Genomic DNA, 23,781 nt, shown 5'->3' with positions numbered 1-23,781 from the left:
GCGTAGCTGAAGTCAAAGTATCTTACTTGGCTGTCCTCATGGTGGCGAGTCAACTGCCGCAGCGCCCTCGTCACTACACTTACTCCTCCTGCCGAGATGGAGTACAGGCATCGATTAGAGGATCGATTTATTGCATCCAGATGAGACGCAATAAATCGATCCCTGATACATCGAACACTACCCACCGATCCGGCGGGTAGCATAGACATACCCTAAGGTAATAAGCAACATGAAGAAGATTGACAGAATTCTACCCTAAGCAGCAGCTGAGATCCTAACTATACTCTCTAATTAAAGTTAAAGGTAGAGTGATGGTTTTTTTTCTTGGTTAGAAATAGAGTTGCCAACTCTCCAGGATTGTCCTGGCATCTCCAGGAATTAACAGATTAATCTTTAATTAAACATTATGTCATGTAATGAAATCTCCAGGAATTCATCCAACCAAAGTTCACAACCCTAGTTAGAAAGGAATGTGATCTGGTATTACAAATCTGAACACCTGAGTGTTGAGGATTAGAGGCAATATGGGTCATTTGAAACCCAGATGCAAAACTGGATCTGAATTTTGCATGTAACGTCCACAGCTATAATGGTCTGATCCAAACATGCTAGAATTACGGACTGGTCCAAATCTAGGTGCAGAGCTGAATTTGGAGCTCACTCCCACTCTCTCAGTGAACACAGGTGTTGTTTTAATATCATTTGAACCAACAGGACAAGGGACACCAAATACACAGTGAAGATATTGCCGATCAATCAATCTTCTGGACGGCCAGGGAACTGTCTTTCAGCTCTCACATTTATAAATAATTTACTTCCATCCACTTGTGCCTTGAATAACAAGATGCTGTCCGAAATCTGTAAGCCTGTGTTGGAACAATTTCTGCAGAACCATTTACCTGTATTTCTCTCTCACCTGTTGGGAATGTATCTAGGAAAAAGTGGCTCCAAAACAGCTCTGATTCTAGTGGAAAGAGGCATAAGAAAGCCTCCCTTCAAATGATAGTCTTAGATCTTCCGTGTTGCGGATGATTAGATTTATTTGCCTTCCTGGACAGGTCTATAGGTAGAAGTCTACAGCTGTGAATGAAGTCTGTAGATTTCTATAAAACAAGTGTGAAGGAGGGGAACTTTTACAGCTCACTTGAAAAGGAAAAGCAAAGCATACGGATCATGGCTGCTGATTTTCACACAGTACGACATATTGTGCGTGTCATTACTTCCCTTCAGTTTTACGTGCACAATAGCACGGGTTATTTCTCCCTGTTCTGCCCTCCCCAACCCCCCCCCCCCCACCAAATACAACACTCTAAAAACAAACATCTCCAGTATTTTCAATTCCTAACTTCTGAACACTGGTCTGAGTCACTAGGACCCTGGAGATCTCCCAGCTTGGCAGCAGCAAAGACTGGTGAGCAGTGAGCATGTGCAGACAGGATATGATCTCTTGCTGCTTGGTTAGTTACTGATATAAACAGCTGGAGGTATTGAAGTGCAGAGCTTAGATACAGGCAGAGCACTGAGGGGGTACTCAGGAGGATTACAGCTCTGTGTACTGAAATCTGGGAGACAGAAGAAGGATTAGTGGGGAAAGGGCAAAGAGAGCAGGATTTATCAGCTTTTCAAATATGCATTACAGCTTTTTCTAATATTTCACTGGATTGTCTAAGACTCTGCCTCATAATAATAGGAGTTCCTTGACCATAGAAGAAAGGTGAGTTTTTCTTCTTCTATTTCTTATATAGTTGAATTATCTTCTTCGGGAAGCTATTCATCTGCTGGCCATCACACAAATCATAACCAGACAACTTTTTACAGACACTGGGGCATTAACATCCCTTACAGACCTAAATGGCTGTTCGATTTATTAAATTTATCCCTGTCATCTCAAGCATGCAGGGCTTAGCTGCATTGTTTGTGAAGATTGCAGTTTGCTGCTGAGCAAACCCTTCCCAGAGCGGCTAGGAAATATTATATTTAAAAAGTAGGAATGGATTGTGTGTGTTTGTTTTATAGCATGGCAAGGCAAATTAGGTAGCACTGTTTCTTTAAGCCCTGTTATTCTGTATAAGTAGAATCTAATAATTTTTGGTATGTGACTCTTATGACACTTCGGCTGTTTAGGGTATTGTCAGTTCAATGTATTTTATTGCACACAAAAACTGCTCTCATGTTTAGCTTCTGTGGGATGTGCAAATCCATTCACCGTGCATTTTCTACAACGGTTTCTTGGAAAACTTCAGCCTGTAGCAACAGAACCATATTGTTTTTCAGAAATTGCACATCATTTGCTGTGTCTTCATTTGAGTTTCTAACATCAAAGAGATGTACCTTACACTAATGTGATTTACCATGTACTAAAAGATTTTCCAGCTTCCAGATGACTTTTTGCAGATGTCTCTTTCTGCTGCTGTTTTTGAAGGTATGTGACAGGTTACATGCACTCTGTGTGTCTTTATGGTACACAATACTCTGTATACACAGCACATATGTATATGCATGTCTGCCTTTATTCCACAGCGCTGTGGGTTCATTCTACTTGATAATCAAGTTATTTGATCACTGACCTATAAAAGGTGTTGAGTGTTGTTTTTCATGAACCCAGCATATCATTCCAGCACATTTAATGTTACAAACCTGTCATGTTAACACTTGCCAAGTCACTATTCTAGCTCAAGCTGAATGTTCTTTAACTTCTTGTTACCTTTTGTGTGATCTCTCGCCATGCCTTCCCACAGGGCAGGGCGCTGGTCTGGAAATGATCGTCTTGACGGACATTTACTTATGATAACAAATTAGCCTTGTATAAATGCAATATCCAGTTAGAGAGATGTTATGATCAGATATGCACAAGTTAAATGCTGACTTCACAACCCAGTTGGGTCGTAGCTCCGTGCTAATTGATAACATCACCATTTACTTTTAAGTAAATGAATTTGGTACCAATTGTAACACTGCTTGTGTTGTATACTATATACCAACACCTCCGTTCAGTGTGTAGGGTGTAAACACAAGTATTTTAACATTGGCATGACATTTTGGGGGTTTTCTACATTTTTGCTGCCTGACATCTCTGCATATTTTTTTTCTGCTTTACTTAGATCAGCATGCAGAATTATTTAAAAACTTTAACATGATACCTGTGTTAAGATAAACTTGGTGGGCAGATAAAATTATATAGCATGTTCACTTCAAAAATAATAGGGGGGGGGAAGTAAACTCATTTAGGCATTCTTTGCCAGCTGCAGCCTTTGCGCTTGCGCTTGGTGGAGAAATTGTCTTGCTCCCATCTCACTTCCAGTTTGCTGACTGACTTTATATTATGTTTAAAGGATAATAATTCATTTGAGATCCATTACCCACAAGACTCGCGCGTACAGCTGTCACCCTTTAAAGTATCAACATGGCAGTGCTACTCAGGGATTAAACTTCACTAATGAGTTGGGTAGGAGGGCCCTTTTACAAAAGAGGAAAGAAATAATTACAGTTAAGACAATGAAGATGAGGTCAACCCCACACTGATGTGTTGCACCTCCATCTTCTATTGATTTCAACTGGAGTTATGGGTGCTTAGCACCTCAATGTCAAGGCATGAGGGCCAGATCCTTATCTGAGATAAACTGGCATAGATCAGTGGAGCTACTCCATCTCACACGAGCTGCGGATCTGGCTCTCTACATTTACATCAATGACTCTCTGAAAAAAAAATCAACTTTTTAAAAGAAAAAAATGATTTCCTGCCCAAAAGCTTGCAATGGGAATTCATTGAGAGTTTATCATCATCATTAGTTTCTTACTGCCAATACTCATAGGATACTAATTTCTATGGAAAGGGGATAGCAGAGTTAAAAATATCATATTTTAAAAAATATTTAAAGCAACATTTTGTTTTTATCTAACTCATGCAACCAGGCGTGGATTTGGAAAAAAATGCAACCTTAATTTGATTTTAAATATCATTTTTTAAAATACATAATTACTAAAGCAAAAATAAATGAAAATATTTAGCAACTGTCAACTGTACCCAGTGTTTGACAGAGTGTGGTCCTAGGAGGTTGTATGAATAGTGGATTGCTACCAGTTCACAGTTAGCCAAATATTTTTAAATTGAGATCATTGCTTGAGCCACAAGTAAAAATGATTTTGGTTTTCTGCTATGCAAAAGGGAGGACATGGGTGAGACAGCCAATGAACAGTGCAACCAAACTAACGTAGAATGGGCTGAGGTGCATTGGTAGAGCTGTGTGTGATAGCTTTCATGGCACTTGTTTGCAATAAACCAGGCTCAAACCAAGGCTATTATTCTGTCTCAGGAGCACTGTATTCACTGGAATGAATTAAAGTGCATTCCTGGGAAGGTTAATGAGACCAAGACCTACAGTCTTAATACAGGCAAAAATCCCTTTGACTTTAGTTGTGAACAGGAACTGTAGAATTTAGCCCTATGTAGCTACACTGGTTTTTACCAGCTAAGGATCTTGCCCTATGTTAGCTGATGAAGAGAAGTCCATTTGTCCCTGTATCACATTCCTTCATTTTTGTTTATTCAGGTTTATAGGATATCCAGTTTTCTGAGCTCCCAAAGCATGATTGCCCCATGAATTGTAAACCTATAGCTCCCATTAATTTCAGAGGGAGTTGTACCCAAATTGACTGAATAATTAAAGCCTTGAACTTTAATTCTGAAGTTGAGGCATTTTATAGTGCTCCCTGTATCTCCCCTTCCTCCCTCCATCTGAACAAGTAAAAGCCTCTCTGAGACTTGACTTTGTTATTTTCTCAGTGCATAAACTTAGACTGGTGCCTAGAACTGAGCCAACCACACAACTTGTCATTAATGATCTAAACCACAGTCTTGCCCCATTGAAATGAATTGCAAATTTTTCATTATTTTCAGTGGTGTAGCACCAGATCCTTACTGGGCATCCTCATGTTGCCTGAGGCCATACCTCCAGGGTCCTTAACCTTTATCATAAGTGTGCTCTGCCACCAGGTACACTGCACGCTTGGCCAAAATGCTTCAGCAAGAATACTAATTCTGCTTTAAGAATAACCCTCACTCCTAAGGTGCCTCCTCCCATCGATCTAAACCAAAATACACCCTGAAAGCCAATCTACTGGATTCTAGATGAGTCATATCTGAACATAATATTGTAACTGCCAGAAAAGTCAATTATCAGCTTATCTCCCACAGACCTGTCTCTTAGGTTGTTTCAAGTAAATGAGCTATTTTGATAACTCTTCTTAGAAAATCTTAGTTTTTGTTAAATAAAAAAAAAGAAGAGAGGAAAGCGTGCTGGAGAAGCCACCCGTTTTTCTTGCATTTGCATCAACCCCCAGAGAACACCGTGCAACAGCTGGAACACCAATACTAGTGCCTTCTTAAGAGGCCTGATCCAAAGTCCATCAAAGTCAATGGGAGCCAGTAGACTTTGCATCAAGCTCTGTAGCAGCAGGATTTTTCTTATAAGCTCTCTTTACAGTGTGGTTTTTCTACCTTAACATGACATTCTTCACCAACAGTATATTTCTGATCCTAGGCAATGACGACAAGATTTGTCCGGTGGGAGAATATGGAATATTCCCATTGCCCCAAAGTGGGAGGGTGGAGGGTTGGAATCGTCCCCTTTGTGCTCTCCTTCATTTGATTTCTGACAACTCAAACAAACCCCCCCACCCATATTGGAAACTCTGGGGCAAGCTTGTTCATTTTTGCAGTAGTGGTGATGACAGATGTTCTGCAGAGTAGTTCAGTCTCTCTGGAGCTTTGCACCTGACGCAAGCCACAAATTAAAGCTTAACTTTAGGCATGAGGCTGAACCAACTTTGTGACTTTTCCCTTTCTCACTCGTTTGTTTTCAGCCTTCTGTGCTCTGATTGAGCCACGTTATTATATTAATCCTGACCCCACCCCCCATAAAGCCTGAAGAAAATGACCGTCTATATCCAAAAGACAGGCTGCAAGCCAAAATCTATTTTTGTTAGGTCTTGAAATCATTTCCAAGCTGACTACATTCGTCTTCAAAGAGAGCTGACAAAGTAGAGGAGAAATGTGGAAGACAGACAGATTTTTTTTCTAAAAATAATGTTGTTCAGGCATCCCATTTCATTTAGTTTAGGATACAAAATAGAACCTTCATGCCAAGAACTCTGCATTTGTAAAATCCTGCTGTTCTTTAACTACATTGTGGTATTGACCTAAGTCTGAGTTGTGCAACATATTCAGTGACAGGCCTGAAAAGGGCACAAAATTCACCTGTCAGTCAATGACTCCTCTTCTTCAGGTATCTTCTCTGAAGCCTGAAAAAAGTGAATGGTATTCTCCAAAGGTTTCTGTGGTTACTACTTGACTGGGAGGATAGAATCTCTAGTGTCGTTTTATTTTTAATGGTACTAATGCATGCCTAATGTGATTTTTGTTTTGTTCTGTGGTCAATAGGAAAAGTGACTCGTGCCTGTCAACTGACGTCATTTTAGAAGCCTATTATCAACCTGCTTTTCTTTGTATCAAATTCTTTTATGGCACGGCTATAAATCTGGTATTGTATATGTGCTGAAAGAAAATCAGAACTGTAAATGCCTCAGGTCTGATTTTTCGCACTGTCAATGCACAATGGGATGCTAAGTGCTGAATGTTTTAGAGACGGTGGGGATTAAATGTGCTCTCACATTTCTTGACACTATGTGTAACTTATCAGTGTTGCGGAGACACTAACTACAAGGCAAATTTTCAAAGCTATTCAGGAGAAGCCATACATACAAATCCTTCAAAAAAACCCACACCTCACTGTGCACATGTTAATGATGTGTGGGTGTTAAAAATATCTGTTACTCATGTCATTGCTATTAAACATTTATAGAGCACTACGGGACACTTTACAAGACAGAGGCCTACCACCACCATCAGGAAGGAATTTGATTAATAGGGCCAGATCCTTATTACACTGAATGGATCTACATTGATTTACACCCATTAAAATTCTGGCCTATAAGTTGTGAATGCTCCAAGGTAGAGACTGTCTCACTCACTCATCTCTGCAAGTAGCACCAACTCTAATATATCATACTTTTTGGCATTACAGCCCCAGAGGCAAATCTTGCCCCCTTGTGCCATGGCTTTGGAGGACTTAGAATTACATGGAGGGGAACTAAATGGAAGAGTACAGGATTTCTGGTGACTGGGTTGGGGACCATGCATCTAGATTGCTACAGAGCCAAGTAGAATGGGATTTAGGGGTGGGATGAGGTGGCCTGCAGGAGCCGGAGGCCAGGGTGATCTACTTTTCGCAAAGTAAAGGTGTAACACCAGCTGCAAGGGTTAATGTGACCTTTGGGTTGCAACAACCATCCTTGTACTGCTGATGCCAGTGCTTTGTGGATTGTAAGGTCTTTGGGGCAGGGTCTTTTTATTACATGCATGCACAGCACCTAGTACTATGGGGCATTTACCATTACTGTAAAATAATGAATGAATGTGTTCAGGGGTGGATTTCTTCCCAGTCATCCCCACAAGCCCTCTTGTGCCACCCCAGGCTGGGGTGGAGTGGGAGGATTTGACCGCTAACAAATTAATGTATCTGGTATGATTTTGAGCCATCTTCTTCTTGAGTGGCTATTTTCAGGCCGGGTGGAAAGAAACATGACTTTAGCTAGTTTAGGAACCAAATTTGAACCATATCTATTTTGAGGTTCTGAATGTTCAGATATTTTCTCACTTCTGTTATCTTGCTAGGAATTATAGTGTTGTGTAAGGTTCCCGTGGTATTTCCACTGTGGCCAGAAGCAAGAAGAAAAACTAATTGTTCTTGTGAAAATTCTTCACAAAATTCTGCAGATGCAAGCAGTTAGAGTAGGCTACAGATCCTATAAGGGTTCAGACATTTCAGCACTTTTCTGATCTGAATCTGGTCTATGAATATTTGGAGGTTCACCCACTGCTAATACAGTAAGTAAGGCTGTGGGTTTTTATATATTAGGAACAGAGGAATTTTCATACTTGATCAGACCCAAGGTTCCTTTGTCCAAAATCCTACATCTGACAATGGCCAAAATAAGACACTTCAGAGAAATACAAGGTACCCTATACTGGAAGATCATGGAATTATGGAAGACTATCCATAGAGGGAATTTCTTCCTAAATCAGGTCCTAAACCAAGCATTAACTAACAGCAGTTATGGGAGTTTATGGGAACATCCATCATGGTGGATGTTCTCATAACCACATAAATGTTTATTGCTTTTTTCAAACCTACTAAGATCCTGCCTTCAATGATATCTTGTGGCAATGAGTTTCACAGGTTAGTTATGGTTTGTGTACACTGGCATTTACTCTTTTAGATTGCATTATCTTTCATTGTCACGGAATGTTCTTTTGTTTTTGTATTATGAGAAATAAGAGCATCCAATTTACCTTCTTTCTATCATTCATTGTTTTATGCCTCTATTATGTTTTCTATCCTTAACCATCCCAGTCCTGTTATTTCTATCTTCATTAGGAAGAATCTCCATCTCTTTAATCATTTTCATTGCCCATCTCAACCTCTCTTCTGTTTCTACTGCAAGTTTTTTGAGATGGTGTGATTAGAACAGATCCTGATATTGTAGGTGTGGATGTGTTCCAAGTACATAATCACATATTTTCAACATTAGCCTCTATCCCATTAATTGTACACCCTAACAGTCTGTTCTCCTTTTCTGACTGCCATGGGAATTGTAGCATTCCTAAACAGGAATCCCAAATCTATTCAACCAATCTGTTGTCATCAATTAATCTGGGGCTAATAGGCATCTAAAAGGATAAGTCCCCTGTCATGAGAGAACAGATATATAGGGGTAGAAGGCTCTTCTCCCACTAAGGAATGCCTTTTTCATATTGATTTCAGTAGTTTAAAGTGAACATTTATATACACAAGACAAATTTCTGATTATCAGATCTCACCATGTCTTTCTTATTTCTTAACATATTTGTCAAAAGTGATGTTTTTCTAGACTTACTCTGGCAATACTGAAATACATAGTTCATGGAAAAATTAAATGGCATTTTTATATGTCAGTGGCAATCCTTGCTAGTGGCACTCCTCTGTCTTCCCACTAACAGAAACACTTAATTTTTGTGAGTTGTACATTTGCAGTATTGCTCCAGTGGAGTATTTTTGCAATTTGCCTACAATGTACTTGTCTGACAACTGAATTAAGGGACACTGGATTTGAGGATAATTTACACACATCACACTGCCTGTGCTAAAATTCACTTCTGACATTTGAAACTTTTTAAGCAAATGGAAAGGATTCATTCTTTATTCGGACCAATTAATAGTGGAAAGGAAGCTAAAACAGAAAGTATGCGAGTTTCCCATTTTTCAAGAAGATAGGATTTGCTATTAAATTAATTTGCAGGGAATAATGACTTACTATGGTACCTCTTTTCACCCCTCTGCTCCTCTTCTGTGGAAAAGAGGGGAGCATAGCGTTCATACTGTTGTGCATGTCAACTAATGGCTGAACACAGCAGTGAGGTCAACCCCCAACTTTCAAAAATTGTGTCATTCCTCCAAAACATATCACAAGATTAGCTTAAAAATCATGAGAGTAATGCATTTGGGGTCCATTTTATTTATCTTCTGTTTTCTAAGCCTTTAGATCATACTTGCATCACGTTTCCAAGATTTCTCTACAGCTATGAGGGCTAAAAATTGTTGTTGGGGAGGGATAGCTCAGGGGTTTGAGCATTGGCCTACTAAACCCAGGGTTGTGAGTTCAATCCCTGAGGGGGCCATTAAGGGAACTGGGGTAAAAATCTGGGGATTGGTCCTGCTTGGAGCAGGGGGTTGGACTAGATGACCTCCTGAGGTCCCTTCCAACCCGAAGAAGAAAAAAAAAAAAAAAAGCTGAGATTCTCCTGTAATCATCATACTTGAGCTGAGGCTTTTTGGAAAATATAATACATTGAGAGGCTCACAATGAAATCGAGAGAGTTGGCAACAGTGCACGAGAGTGGATGTAATCAATATAGTTGAGCTCCCCCTCACTACTCACCCCTCCCATATATCCCCAGTCCACCCACCAAATCTGGTCTGTAGGTTAAATGTTTGTGAAACTCTTAGGAAGTCCATCTGCAGTAAATAAATAATAACAATAATAAAAAGCCTCCCTCTAAGCCAACTCAGTGGGAGCTATGCTAAGTGTCTTTTAGACTGAAGTTGTTCTTCTGCATATGTTAGATGTCTTGTGTGTTCTTTGCATGCTCAATAAACAGGTGGCAAACATAAGGCTAATTTGTGGCTTTCCATGCTGGTGGGTGGAAAGAAAGGGTGCTGGTAGTTCCTTTCCAACAATGCCCTGACACAAGAGGCAACCGTAACGGCGCTCTTTGTGCTCTGAGTGGAAGAGCAAGGCCTGCAAGCACTATCGGCGGCACTGCATAGCCCAAAGGGGTTGAGTCTAGGTGGGTGAGAGGTGGGGCTCTGGCCAGTCCCTTCTCCCCAGACACCGACAGGCATCACCAAGGAGCAAACATGATGCGTTTTGGAGGCAGGTGTAGCAGGTATCGCTGTTGAATGAACCACCCTCAGTGCTCCTAGACACATTGGACTTGGATCCGCTCTCACTGGTTTACATGGTTTACCTAAATATGGAGTGATTCCACTGAAGCAAGTGGAAATAGAGCAGCATAAAATGGTTTTAAGCGAGAGCAGAACAAGGCACATTATACAGTGTTTGGGCACAATGCATCCATCCATCTGCACTCAGCTTCTACAGCTGCTTCTAGCCACTACCGTTTTCCACTGGATCTCAGAGCCGTCGTTTAGCTCAGCGTGTTGCATTATTGCGATGCCACTGTTACACACCTGCAGGGAGGGGAAGGCTGGGGAAAAAAAAAGAGATGTACTCTGCCAGAAGGAGACTTTTCTGTGATCAGCTGACACAAAGAAATGCAGGTGTTTACAGTTCCTCTGCTAAGGACAGAGGTAAGACACTGTCAGAACTATCCCATTAAATATGACTTCCCCTCAACCTATTACTGGTAATACCCTAACCTTTCAGAGTCACTGGTATTTAGCACTAATCTCTGCAAGTTCTGTCCCCTGTGACATCCATATAATGGATAAAGCTTCTGAGGTTGGGAATAGGTGGTTTTTTTCCCTCTGCCCCATAAACAGAAGTGTGAATACCCGTGTGTAGATAGATAGGGCATTGAACGAGGAATTGGGAGACCTGGATTCTGCTCCTGGCTGTGCCACTGCCCTGTGGCCATAACACATCATGTCAGCCCAGATCCACAAAAGGTACGTAAGCACCTAATTACCACTTGGGATCTGGACCGGCCCACTTTGTGCCTCAGTTTTCCCATCTGTAAAATTGGTCTTTTGTAAAGCACTTTGAAATCTTTGAATGAAAAGTGGAGAGAAGAACTATCTCTTGTAAACTAAGTATTGTGCTTGTCAGAGATATGTGTTTTACTTCTTTTCCACCCGGCAATGCTTTTTATTCAGATTCCTTGTTTTTAACCATTTTTCTGATTACTGGATCTCTGAGTATCAAACAAAACCTGAAATAAAAAAATGGGCAAAAGTATTGTGAATATAAAAAAAATCTATATAGTCATGTCTCAGTGCTAAGAAAAAATATAAAAACATTTGACTGTATATGATTGCAATAATCATTGCCTTAATAAAGAGATCATAGTACTGAATGTTATAGCATATTAATAACTGCAGCTCTGAGAAGCTACATTATGAACAGGCTTCGAAGGATTAAATTTATCAGTAAATGTTGGTAAACATCAATTTTGATGTACACCCAAAAAAGCTGAAAAATATTTCCATCAATAATAATAAAAATTTACAGATGAATAAAAAAAATGTGGGTTGAGATCTTAGAGTTTAAGGATATTTGCTTGGTATAATTTGACGTGTGATGTTGACAATTTGTATTTTAACAGTTATAAAGCTTTAACTTTTTGAATCTCAACATCTATTGTCATTAAAAAATTATCTGATCATCCCTTGTCTCGCTCCTCACAATTTCCTGCAACTGTGAACATTTAAATAAAAAAACAGAAAAAAATGCTTAATATTCTGCCAAGCCTTATTATGAATAGACTCAGACTTCAACGCCAGAAGGAACCATCATGATTATCTAATCTGACCTCCTACACATCACAGGCCATCACCTACTCCTGTAATGGGCCATGACCTCTGGCTGAGTTACTGAAGTCCTCAAATCTTGATTTAAAGACTTCAGGTTTTCAGAGAATTCATCATTTACTCTAGTTCAAACAAGCCAATGACCCAGACCCCATGCTGCAGAGAAAGGTGAAAAAAACCCGAGTCTCTCCCAATCTGACCTGAAGGAAAATTCCATCCCAGCCTCAAATACAGTGTGTGGGGGCAAGTCCCACCAGCCAGACACCAGAGAAAGAATTCTCTGTAATAACTTAATGTCCTCTCCATCTAGAGTCCCATTTCCAGCTGTTGGCAATACTTACTAATAGCTGTCGCAGGTGGGCCCCCCACTCCTTTGGGAAAGCTGGTCCAGAATATGACTCCTCTCCTGGTCAGAAACCTTTGTCTAATTTCAAACCTAAAATTTGTTGATGGCCAGTTTGTATCTATTTGTTGTTGTGCCAACATTGGTCCTTAACTTAAATAACTCCTCTACCTCCCTGGTCTTTATCCCTTTGATGTATCTAGGATTGAATTAGCTTTATTCACAGCTGCATCACATTGGCAGCTTTGTAGTCATCCTGTGATTGACCAGTACACCCAAGTCTCTCTCCTTCTCTGTCACTTTCAACGAATAACTCCCCAGCTTATAGCAAAAATTGTTAGTCCCTAACTGCACTTTCCACTATTAAATTTCATACCATTTCTATTACTTCAGTTTTCTAGGTCATCTAAATCTTCCTGCATGATATTCCGGTCCACCTCTATATTCGCAATACTTCCCAACTTTGTGTCAATTGCTGATTGTTTTGAAAATACACTCCCACTTTTTGTGCCCTTGTCACTATTGAAAATGTTAAATAAGATTGATCCCAAGACTGATCCCTGAGAATCTCCACCAGTAAACTCCCTCCAGCCTGACAGTTCACCTTTCAGCCTGACTTCTTGTAGTGTCCCTTTCAACAAATGGAAGGGTGAGGTGTGCGATCTGTTCAGAAACTGGCCACAAGGGTGTGCCTTAGCTGATTCTTATATCTGCAAAGCCTTTGTCTTGAATGCAATACACCTCAAAGAGTCGTAATTTCCTCTTGGAATCTTGAATAGTTAACGTGTGCCCAGCTTCCTTTTAAAGTATAGTCTAGTTAGAGAATAACAGAGATGTTGGTAATAGCTGAATATTATGCACAAATAGTGAATCAAATGGTTCTTATGTGCTTTTACCATGTTACTTCAGCATCATTAGAAGAGTAGTAATCTCCAATATGTAATTATTATACATCTTCTATTAATCTAGCTCTGTATTTATATAACCTCATTATAGTCATATCTGAGCATCAATGTTGTTGATCAAAGATGTTAAACAATTTAAATATTAAGGGTGAAATCTTCAGCTGGTCTCAGCTGCATTACTGAATGGAGCCATGCTGATTTGCACCACTTGAGGATCTGGCCTTAAATAGTTCATAAAATATGATGTGTCTTTTGGAACACACTGAATCTCTCAAAGGTTTGTCAGCTGAATTATGGATGTGAGCAGCAAAGTTCCACAGTTATTATTGGTGAGAAGATGAGAATTGCTTGTAAAGTTTGACGGTTGAAGAAAATGGAGTGGCAGATATGAACACAGCAGAATCTTACTTCTTAACCCATGTTTCAGATGCTACTCTGCCCTCTGGGATTAAGAATTGGATACTTTGGTTTTAAATTTGGAGCTCTCTAAACCAGGTCATCAAAAACCTAGTCAGCCTGATCTGCAAAGTTAGAATGTATTGACCTTTTCTCCTAAGCCCAGTCTTCTATTTAGGAAAAATAGACAAAAAGGAGATTGGACAAAAAGAATGGATGGTCAAATGAACTGTAATATATTTTTGAATGAGAAAGGTTTACATTTCATTGATTGGTGATTAAAAAGCAAAGAGATTACACAACTAAGCAAAAATAAAATGTTAAAGATAATTAAGGAGAAATTTTACATGATCATATATATTTTAGCAAAAGGCATATAGAAGTATCCTCAGACATTTAATCAGGAACTGCAAAGAGTGGAGAAATGCTATGAAAAGAATGGCAGATGAGTGGACAGCAAGTTTCCTTGTTCTGATGCTGGTTTCGAGAGTGCTCTGAATGCAAGTTAAACTAGAGTCATAATATTTTCTTTTCTGGAACAAATTGCATCTTTTCTCAGTGCTTTCATGGTTCCACATAGGAGCAATTAACTGGGAACTCAGAGAACATATGGCAAGATGCCCATTTTTATTTGTTCCAGAAGGTTAAAGGTTACCTAGAGCATAAAAGAGCTTTTTCTTGCTTGGACAATCCTGTCACTGTGTAGATCAGCACAATTAACAGCCTGGCAAAGCCCCAAAATAGTCTAGAAATATTTGGAAAACTTTAAAAGAAAATATAAAAATCCATTAATTTAATTCTGTACATACATACATACTCCCCATCCACACCCACTCACACAAAAGGTACATAGAAACATACACTAGATTCAAATTAGTGGAAGCTTTAGCTTCCTTTTAAGTTTGGCAAGGTGCGCCCGCACACGCACACGCGCGCGCACACACACACAAAATATATATCTATATTGGAACTATCCTTCCAGCATAAAGCCTCATTTTATTGTGATTCATGAAGATTAAGAATTATTCTCTTATCCTTTGAGAGCTGATGCCATTTCGTTTTTCTTCACCATACACCCACACTGCTGTTTTTTTCTGATCTAGATTTGTAGCTTAGCTACTGTAACACTGAAAAGAAAGTATCCAATAATACCTTCCTCTAAAGATGTCTATATTGTGACTGCCAGTCAGTAACAAAGTTCCTGTCAGTAACAAAGACCGGAGATGTCAGCTATTTACAAAAGGAAATAAAAGGATTTACTGTTCCAAACTTCCAAGTCATACAGGTGTTTCTTGTACATTTCAAGTTAAAATAAAGAAAAATGTAAAATTAGAAATCTACAGCTGGATCCTTTTTAAATCAATAATTCTACCAGGATTATTGTCTTTATATGTTTAGCTAAAATAAAAGAAGGGGGAAAAGACCTCAACATTGTAAGTGTTTGCTAATGGGATCAGAGCCAACTTTATTTTTCTTAATATTTCAGGTTTCCTCTCCTTCTGGAATCTGATGTTATGAATTGCAACTGGCCACAGTCATGGAACTGTTCATAAGTTCACCTGAATCAGATCAGCTGCCCAGAAACCATACAATTCTATGGATATAAAGCGTGATGCCATTGTAGTTGCTGTTGCTACTGAAAAAGACAATTTTTATGGGGGAGGACACATTAAAGTGATGGGATGAACTTATGGGAGGAACTAATACAATTTCAAACGGTGATTCAGGGGCCGTTCTGAAGGTGTGAAGGGCCCAGTTTCAGCAAGGGTATGGCCAAACCTTTTTTCAGACTACAGAAATTTCTACGGCGGACCCAGTTTCTGCTCTTCTTTCTCACAGCAGCTTACCTAATGGCTGGCAGCCTTCTCCTATTACAGCGATCCCACTTGGTTATCCAACAAGGCACACGTGGGACCTCAAATATTCAGGTCTCACCGGTTTCAGATATGGTGATAGGAGTTGGAATCCTAGATACCAGAGCAATGCAAAACCCTCATTTGAATTCTAAGCTTCTGGTGGACATGGATGTGCTCCATGATCCAACATCAGATCAGAGGTATGGGCCACGGTGGTTAATGTCCCGGAACTCAGAACTGAGACAGTTAAGAAGAAGATGGTTTCACAGGTTCATTAATGACCAAGAACCCATGCAAGCAATGGGATCTAAGGTGATGCAACATACAGGTGAAAACAAAGGTAAGGGCTTTTCCCTCTTCCATTTTCTGTCATGTAGGATTTTGTTTCAGACAAAGATTGATACCTTTCATAAGCATGTGAGAGTTATTCTTACTGCTTACAGGAATTTCTTCTGTATTCGCCCTTGAGCATTTACAAACTATTTTATACAAGCTACGTATATGTATGTTTTCAGAGGGCTAACCATGTAAGTCTGTATCAGTATCACCCTAACTCATGCTGAAAAATACGTACATGTGCTGCCCCACTGAATTCAATGGGGAAACAGGCATGACCAAAGCATGAGTTAACACAGCAGAATCAGGCCTTATATTTTCTATCTGTTTTTGTAAAAACACTGGCTAGTCTCCTTGGGCTTGACTGTACCTTTAAGGCCCAGTCTGGCATTCGGGTCAATGCAGAGCTGTACCACCACATCGAGGGTACTGGAAACCAGTCTGCCTCGCTAAGCTCCCTGGTGCATTGTAGGAGTGAGTGCAAACTGCTACTCCCCTTTAAGGGGTGCAGGATACTCTTCTCATGTGACTGTCTGGTTCCACTGGCTGGTGTGGCATGGGTGGGAAGGGAAATGGAGCCTTGTCTTGCTGTGCTCTCTTCCCCACTTTTGGGCACAGTGTGATCTTTAGGAAACCCTGGACTCCTTCTAGTGCATGGAGCTGCTATTCTAGCGAGTCTTAAAGAAGGCTTCACAGTGAGATGAAGGCTCTGTATTCCCTCCCCACACACTACACAGAAAGAATTTCATAATTGCGAGCCTCGTATTTTTAGAGCATCCCCAGCCAAACGCTCAGGATGCGGACTGAAAATTCATAGTAAAAAAGTAACAATGATTTTATATAGAATATCATCAAGAGGTCATAAAATACTCATTGTGAAGCTATGGTGTCTGACAGAAGGAGAGGAGAAGAAAATGAAGTGATTTAAACAAGGGTCATATTTAGAGCTGGGCAAAAAAAATTGGATGGAACTTACTTTCATTGAAAAATGCCGATTTGGGTGAACTGTAATATTTTGTGAATTCATGTTGACTTCACCAAATCATTTTGGCTGGTAAAAAATCCCCAGACTCCCAAAATGTTTCATTTTGACATTCTCAAAAGAAAATCTTTTGACTTTTCAATTCGCAGTGACTTTTCATTTCAAATTGTACCTCAATTCTTTTTTTAAAAAGAAAGAGGTAAAATCAAAAACAAAAAACCCCAAAAAACCAGACTACAGCGCAAAACGAAAATGGAAAGTTTTCTCTTGGAAGTAAATAAACACTGAGTTTGATTTGAAACAAGTGTTTTGTTTGTTTGTTCTGTGACTTTTTTTTTTGCTTCAGCCACCGAACTGGAAAAAATTCAGTGATTCGCACCCTCAGTGATTTTCACAGTCCTACCGAAGAGTCCTATTGAGGGAATAAGTGAGACTGAGGCTGGAGACTGAGACAAGGGTGGATTATTAGAGAGAATAAGTTTCATGCATTATGGTCCACCACAGCAGAGATGGTCACCTGCCCAAAGTAGAATTGTCAAAAGTTTCCGTAGCAAGTTAGGCACCTAACCCCCACTAGATTCAAAGGGAGTTGGGCTCTAACCTTCTGAGGCACTTTTGACAATCCCATTAGTTGCCCGTCTGCATCTTTTGGTGCCTAAATATTTTTGAAAACCTGACCTGAAGAACCTATTAGAGTACATGGATAGACTCCCACTGATTTCGGTGAGAGTTGACTGTAATATAGCCAAGGCCTCTACAAAAGAACAGGATAAGATGGATTCAGTCAGCCGCATTAAAGACAGTCAGCCTTAAACAGCTGTAGGGCAGGAGTAATATGATCAAACATGCTGCTTCCTTCCAAATAAGCTGAAAGCTCAAAAGCCCCACTATCAAGGAATTACAATAATCAGAAGGATTTGAATGACGGGTGCCAGGTCCCTACAGGATGAAAAAAAGAGCAAGCCATTATATGTACCATTATATGTTGAGCTCACTGTAGTCATCTGTAGCAAGTCCACTAGGACACTGTAAAAGTGCATGCGAGTTTTCAGCACCCATGGACAGGGAGCAGAGTCTTGCACAAGTATGTGGAAATAGTGGCAAAGGCTGCCACAACAACATTACACTGGAACAGATATGCAAGTCACTAATGATCCCATCTAAACTTCACTGTCTCTAGGCTTAACTGGAAAAGGCTGTGGTCTTCTGGCATGTTCCCTGGCTAATAAAGACCTAGAGGAAAGGGACTCTGTATAACTAGATGCCACATTACCAACATCAACAACAATATGAAGAGCATATAATCAAAAGAAATAATATTGTCTGAAATTCCCCACAAAAAGATGCCAACTGGTTGCACCCAATGTGGACATTTTTGGAAACTGAGACAAGAAGTTAGGATTAATGGTGCACTATAGATGGATTGAAGTATTGCAGATAGAATTCTCAGGTTGACAGAGAACCAGATTCAAACAGTGCTCAGGGCTTTATGGAGTAAAACTTCACAGTTAACTGGTTTGGATGGCAAAGATCATAAGAGTTTATGCAATTTAAATATGGTGGAGTCTAAGGGCATGTCTACACTTACCAGTTAATTGGCACTGCTGCTACCAATGCACCAAGTGTCGATTTAGCAGGTCTGGTGAAGACACGCTAAATTGATGGAAGAGCACTCTCTCATTGATTTGTGTACTCCACCTCTCTAAGAAGCATAAAGGAAGTTGACAGGAGATGCTCTCTCATCAACACAGCAGCACAGTGTAGCCATCACGGTAAGTGGCTCTAACTACGTTAACTTCAGTTACGTTATTCACGTAACTGAAGTTGCATAAGTTAGATCGATTTACTGTGGTAGTGTAGACCAGCCCTAAGTGAGATTCAGCAGACTGCACTGTGTCTGTAGACTGTGGGCTTCAGACTAACAGAAACTCCTAGACTAGCAAGAAACACAAAGTCAAGCTGTTCCTTACACGTCTTGTGGTTGACTCAAACTTGTGACTGACCTGAGAACGAACACTTAGGAATGAATCAATTTTTTTTCAACTAATAATTCTTCCCTAACATTGGTTCCCACGTACTTTAAGTACTTCTGTCCAAAGGACGATTGTTTGTAAGAACCAGATGAGTCACCTGGGAGGTTAGTATTTAACAAGTTCAAAGCGTCTCTTTTTTGATTGTGAAGACAGTACACACACTGCTTTTGCTCACCCAATAGATGACTGGTGATTTAGCAAGGCAAAGGCACATCCAGTGCATGGGCTTGACAGGTTTGTTGTATCATGTGTGATGATATTTGAGGGGAGGGGAAGAGACCTTCATGAAACAGGTTCACATTATGTTCACTTCATCCAGATTCCCTAGGATTTGTACTTTCATGCTGCACATTTTTACACCCCATATAGTTCTGATGGGTTTCAAGGTGCCCGCTGAAATAAACCTGGTTTGCTGGCTTTGATAATTGCCCACATGTCCCATGACTTAAAGTCTGGACAGCAGAAGAAACTATCAAGATGGTAGCTCTGATTCTCCTCTCGCTCATGACAGCTGTACGTTGTTCTAGCTCTTTTCACTTCAATTTAGATATTGCTGATTAGGTCTGGTGCATGTGAAGAGAGGGTGAGACTGACTGGAGACCTGAGAAAGGGTGGCCTAGAATGCAGAGTGCTAGCTTGGTAGTTGGGAGATACCAGTTTATTTCCCTGCTCCACCATAGACTTCCTGTGTGACCTTCAGCAAGCTACGTAGTGCCTCAGATCCCCATTTTACAGATTGAGAAAACTGAGGGGTACTGTGAGGATAAATACATTAAAGATTGTGAGGTGCTGAAATACTATGGAAACAGAGGCCAAGGAAGTACCAAACATACATAAGTATCTAGGGTTTGCCACCTACGCTCAACAAGGATTTGACTTACTAACTATCCAAATGCTATGCTTGAACAGTTGTGGAGTGGACACACCAGCTAAACATATGAGTGAGCCCACATGCTATCAGTATGAAGCCGAGAATGGAGGTATATACAAATAAAACAGCTGCTTTAAGGCGATGTGACATTTTATTGAAAGGAAATCACCGTGTGAGGTTGAAACTTCAGCAGGCATTATAATCACTAAGTATTTCATTATATCTTGGAAGGGATCCATGATGAAATAAAGAGTGAGTAAGTTTACTAGGAGAGGGGAAAAACAGCACACTCTATACATGGAAAGTTTAATTGATAGTAATTTCCAAAGGCTTGTTAACAATGCTGTTATTAATATTGTCACTTCATGTTCATTTGAATATTCAGATGATGCATATTCAAATGTGCACAATCCAGTGAGATGCAGCAATAAATAATCTCTTGGCTCCTTTTCAGTTAGCAATTATAACATCAGCAAGGAACTAGATTAATGGCTGGTACTGGCATCGGCATTAACTACGTTTATGGATATTTTCAACATTAATGTATTTTAATGTAATAATTTGAAGAGCTCATAGTTCAACAAGGCCAAGATTTACAAAGGATCGTAAGGGTAAAATTTTCAAAAGCACTTAAATCCCATTTTCAAAAGTGACTTAGGGCCAGATTTTCAAAGCTATTTTGGTCCTGAAAGAGTGAGATTCTCAGGTAATAGAAGGATTTTCAAAGGAAGACTAAGCTGTGGGAGTTATCAGTTATAAATCAATGGGAGTTAGGCACATGACCTACTTAAGTGCTTTTGAAAGTCATGCTAGGCACTTAGCTTCATCTTCAGGCATCTAAATACCTTTAAAAATCTGGCCTTTAGACCCTTTGAAAATTTTACCCTAAGGAAATAAGGCGCCCAGGACAAGATCCTCAAAAGGATGGGCCTAACACCCAGATCTCGGTTGGAGTGTCTGCTGAGATATGGGCCAAACTCACTTAAGCACCTTTAAAAATCCCAGTCTGAGTTTCTTGAGCAAGAGTTTGGCCATTTAGATTGTAAAGACACCTTGGTGTGAAATTACTGTCAATACAATACACCTGGATCATTTAAAAAAAATAATTTTCTGAGGGGGAAATTTTACCCTGGTGCAGAGAACCAGCAAAAGGTCTGCTTTCCTACTAAGATCATCACAGCATCTGTAATCTCTTACAGGATACAGTCTCAAAGGATACAGTCTACAACTTTGATAGGGCTGGAAAAATTTTTGATTTAAAAGGGGAAGGCAGTGTCTTGTTGTGTGTAGGATGCTAGATGTGGTTCTGTTCCCAAAAGGGGTCAGCAACATTTTTGGCCAAACTTGTTTTGGTTTTGGCAAAAATACATAGATTCATATAGAATACGTATAATTGTTTATGTCAAAACTCCACCCCCAATAATTTCCTCTGCAAAATCAAAACATTTTGTTCTGACATTTTCAAAACAAAATGTGCTTTCGTTTTTTTATTCATTATTTATTTTTATTTTATTGTTTCCAAGTTTGTTTTATTTTTTAAAAAGTTTTTTTTTGAAGAGCTCAAAATCAAAACAAAACATTCTGTTTGACTCAAAACTTTTTTTCCTCCCCAATTTGACAGAAATTTTGAAACATTTCAGATCTGGGTCAACTCAACAATGTCCCCCTCACCCTCCATTTTTGTGGAATTGACAAGTAACTGAAAAATCAGTTATTCACACAGCTGTAATTTACAGCTTTGCCAACTGACTTGCTGCGTGACTTTGGGCAATCGTTTCACCTCTGTTTCCCCCCCATCATCCTTAACTTTCTTGTCTATTAGGATTCTAAGCTCTTCAGGGCAGAGAATGTCTCTTCCAGGTATTTGTACAGCACCACGCACAATGTGTCTCCCAAGTACTTCTAATACAAATAATAATACATGGTGTGTTGCGGTGCAGTAGAAGATATTTCCAGCTAATAATAGTGCATATTTCTGGGATGCTTTATAAGAGCTCATATAGCTTCATCAGAAATAATCATCCCATTACATGTTATTCACTATTTGACAGACATTATCACTGAAACACCATTGCATTCTAAGGTCACGTGGTCTGAGTGATGACAAAGATTAAGGCAGATATTGATAAGTAGATAAGAGAATTATAGGAGTCTACAGTGATGGAAATTACTCATGGGGGCTAGAACCAGGTATAATTTACATTAACTTAGATTCTCTTATGCTATCTCTGAGTTTGACAAGAACCCATGTTACATTTTCAGTGGCAACTGGGTGGAATCAAGCCCCTGAAATCAAAAGGCCTCACTGAAATATAAAAAATTCTTATTCCAGGTGCATAACTCACATTTCATTAACAGCTTTTAGTGGGTGTTTGCGAATTTTCTAATTGCATGTTTGCAAATTACCAGTGTGCAGTTCTTTGAAACTACTGTGCTGTTTGTGCCATTGAAATGTTGGATTTATTGTATCAGCTCTGAATTCTCCATTAGGATGTGGAGCAGCTTTTTTCCCCCTTGTCGTTTGATTTATTCCTCTTCAGTATGGTTTTTATCAATCCTAATCTTATTTTCCCTTCCTGTCTATGGATCACATGATACTTGCATCCTCTAATATTCCTATTTTAATAGGAATTAAATTCCAGAATCAAATTTCCTCTCATCCTTTATACCCAAATTACTCCATATACCTGAATCACTCCACTGTACATTATAAAGCATCTCCATATTTCTTCTGGTGGGGAATTCTTTTAAGTATATCACAGGCTACACAAGTTTTTCATGTAGTCTGTTATTGAAATAAAAAACACAAGATGTTTAATATAGGAGGCAGGCTGAAATATTTTGCTTTCAAACTGTGAGTAAAGCCAGGTGTATTTCAGAGGTCTCAATAATAGCGATGGGAGAGGCGGTGAGGTTCAATAGGATAGACAGACAGCGCGCTCCATAGCTAAGGCTAAAGTTACCCTTCCACTGCAGACTCAGTTTTCAATACAGCCCTACCTATTTCAAAAACAACCAGCTTCCTGAAACTTCTCACACCTCATTTCATTCCAGGGTAGAGCTTTTCAGGGAAGTTTTTGAATAATCCCAAAGGTTTTTCCAAGTCATGGTATTTGTAAAAATATACTTTCCCTTCACTCTGAACATTTGTCCTAACTCATTGTGTTGACTTAACATGCACCATATCTTGACCAATTGCTGCAGCTGCTCTGAGCAGGTCTGCTGGCCCAAAGCTACTACAGAGCTATCTTAGCTGGCTAAGGGGAATCCCAGGGTGGCATAAGGGCCAGTATGGTCAACACTATTGCCCTAAATAGGTGAGCTAGCTATAGAAAGAAGGGCATGGCTGAAGTGCTGTTGCACTTGGTGACTGCTACAGTAGCTTCTGGCTGGTGGGGGCTGTTACAGCCAGGTGCAAGTTAAATGCTGCCATAACTCACGCTGGGGGCTTAACTTGGCCCTGATCCGGCCCCAGGAGGGATGCAGCATGGAAGAGGATGTAGGGTACTGGGAACTTAGACGAGGCAGAGGATAGAAGATGTGGAGGTGTGGTGAGGACTCAAGACAGGATGACCTAGAATGGTGGATCAGGGATGGTGACCAGGGTGGGGCCACAGTAGGTGGACGGAGGGCTCTGTTGCCATGGGTGATTGACAGAAGGAACTACAGAAGAGAGTAAATGAGTGTGCAAGGATCTAGGAAAAACATAAGGATCTTATATTTTAAAATAACTTATGTGGATAAGTTTCCTTTTCCCCTACATTTCCCTCACCTATCCACTCCCCACATACCCTACCAGATATAACCCCCACCAGCATTCACAGCTATCCTCTTGCCTTTCTGTGGTGGGCCTCATCCTTACTTTGCCCCCTCTCACCCTCACCCTCAACTTCACCCCCTAATAACAAAAAGA

At 40.0% G+C, this 23,781-nt stretch overlaps 1 protein-coding gene across 2 annotated transcripts in view; it reads left to right on the top strand.

The window, feature by feature from the left end:
- Positions 1–1,460: 1,460 nt before the first annotated feature.
- WSCD1 (WSC domain containing 1) overlaps positions 1,461–23,781 on the top strand; it is a 55,600-nt gene continuing 33,279 nt past the window's right edge. For both annotated transcript variants that reach the window (XM_050929159.1, XM_050929158.1), the window contains exons 1-2: positions 1,461–1,714; positions 15,277–15,986. In XM_050929159.1, coding sequence (XP_050785116.1) covers positions 15,560–15,986 — 427 coding nt within the window. In that variant the 5' untranslated portion in view covers positions 1,461–1,714; positions 15,277–15,559. The remainder of the gene's footprint in view (positions 1,715–15,276; positions 15,987–23,781) is intronic.

The sequence above is a fragment of the Gopherus flavomarginatus genome, chromosome 19 (assembly GCF_025201925.1).
Source record: "Gopherus flavomarginatus isolate rGopFla2 chromosome 19, rGopFla2.mat.asm, whole genome shotgun sequence".
Taxonomy (NCBI): domain Eukaryota; kingdom Metazoa; phylum Chordata; order Testudines; family Testudinidae; genus Gopherus; species Gopherus flavomarginatus.
Note: the sequence above shows the minus strand (reverse complement) of the source record. Positions and strands in the feature narration are given on the sequence as shown.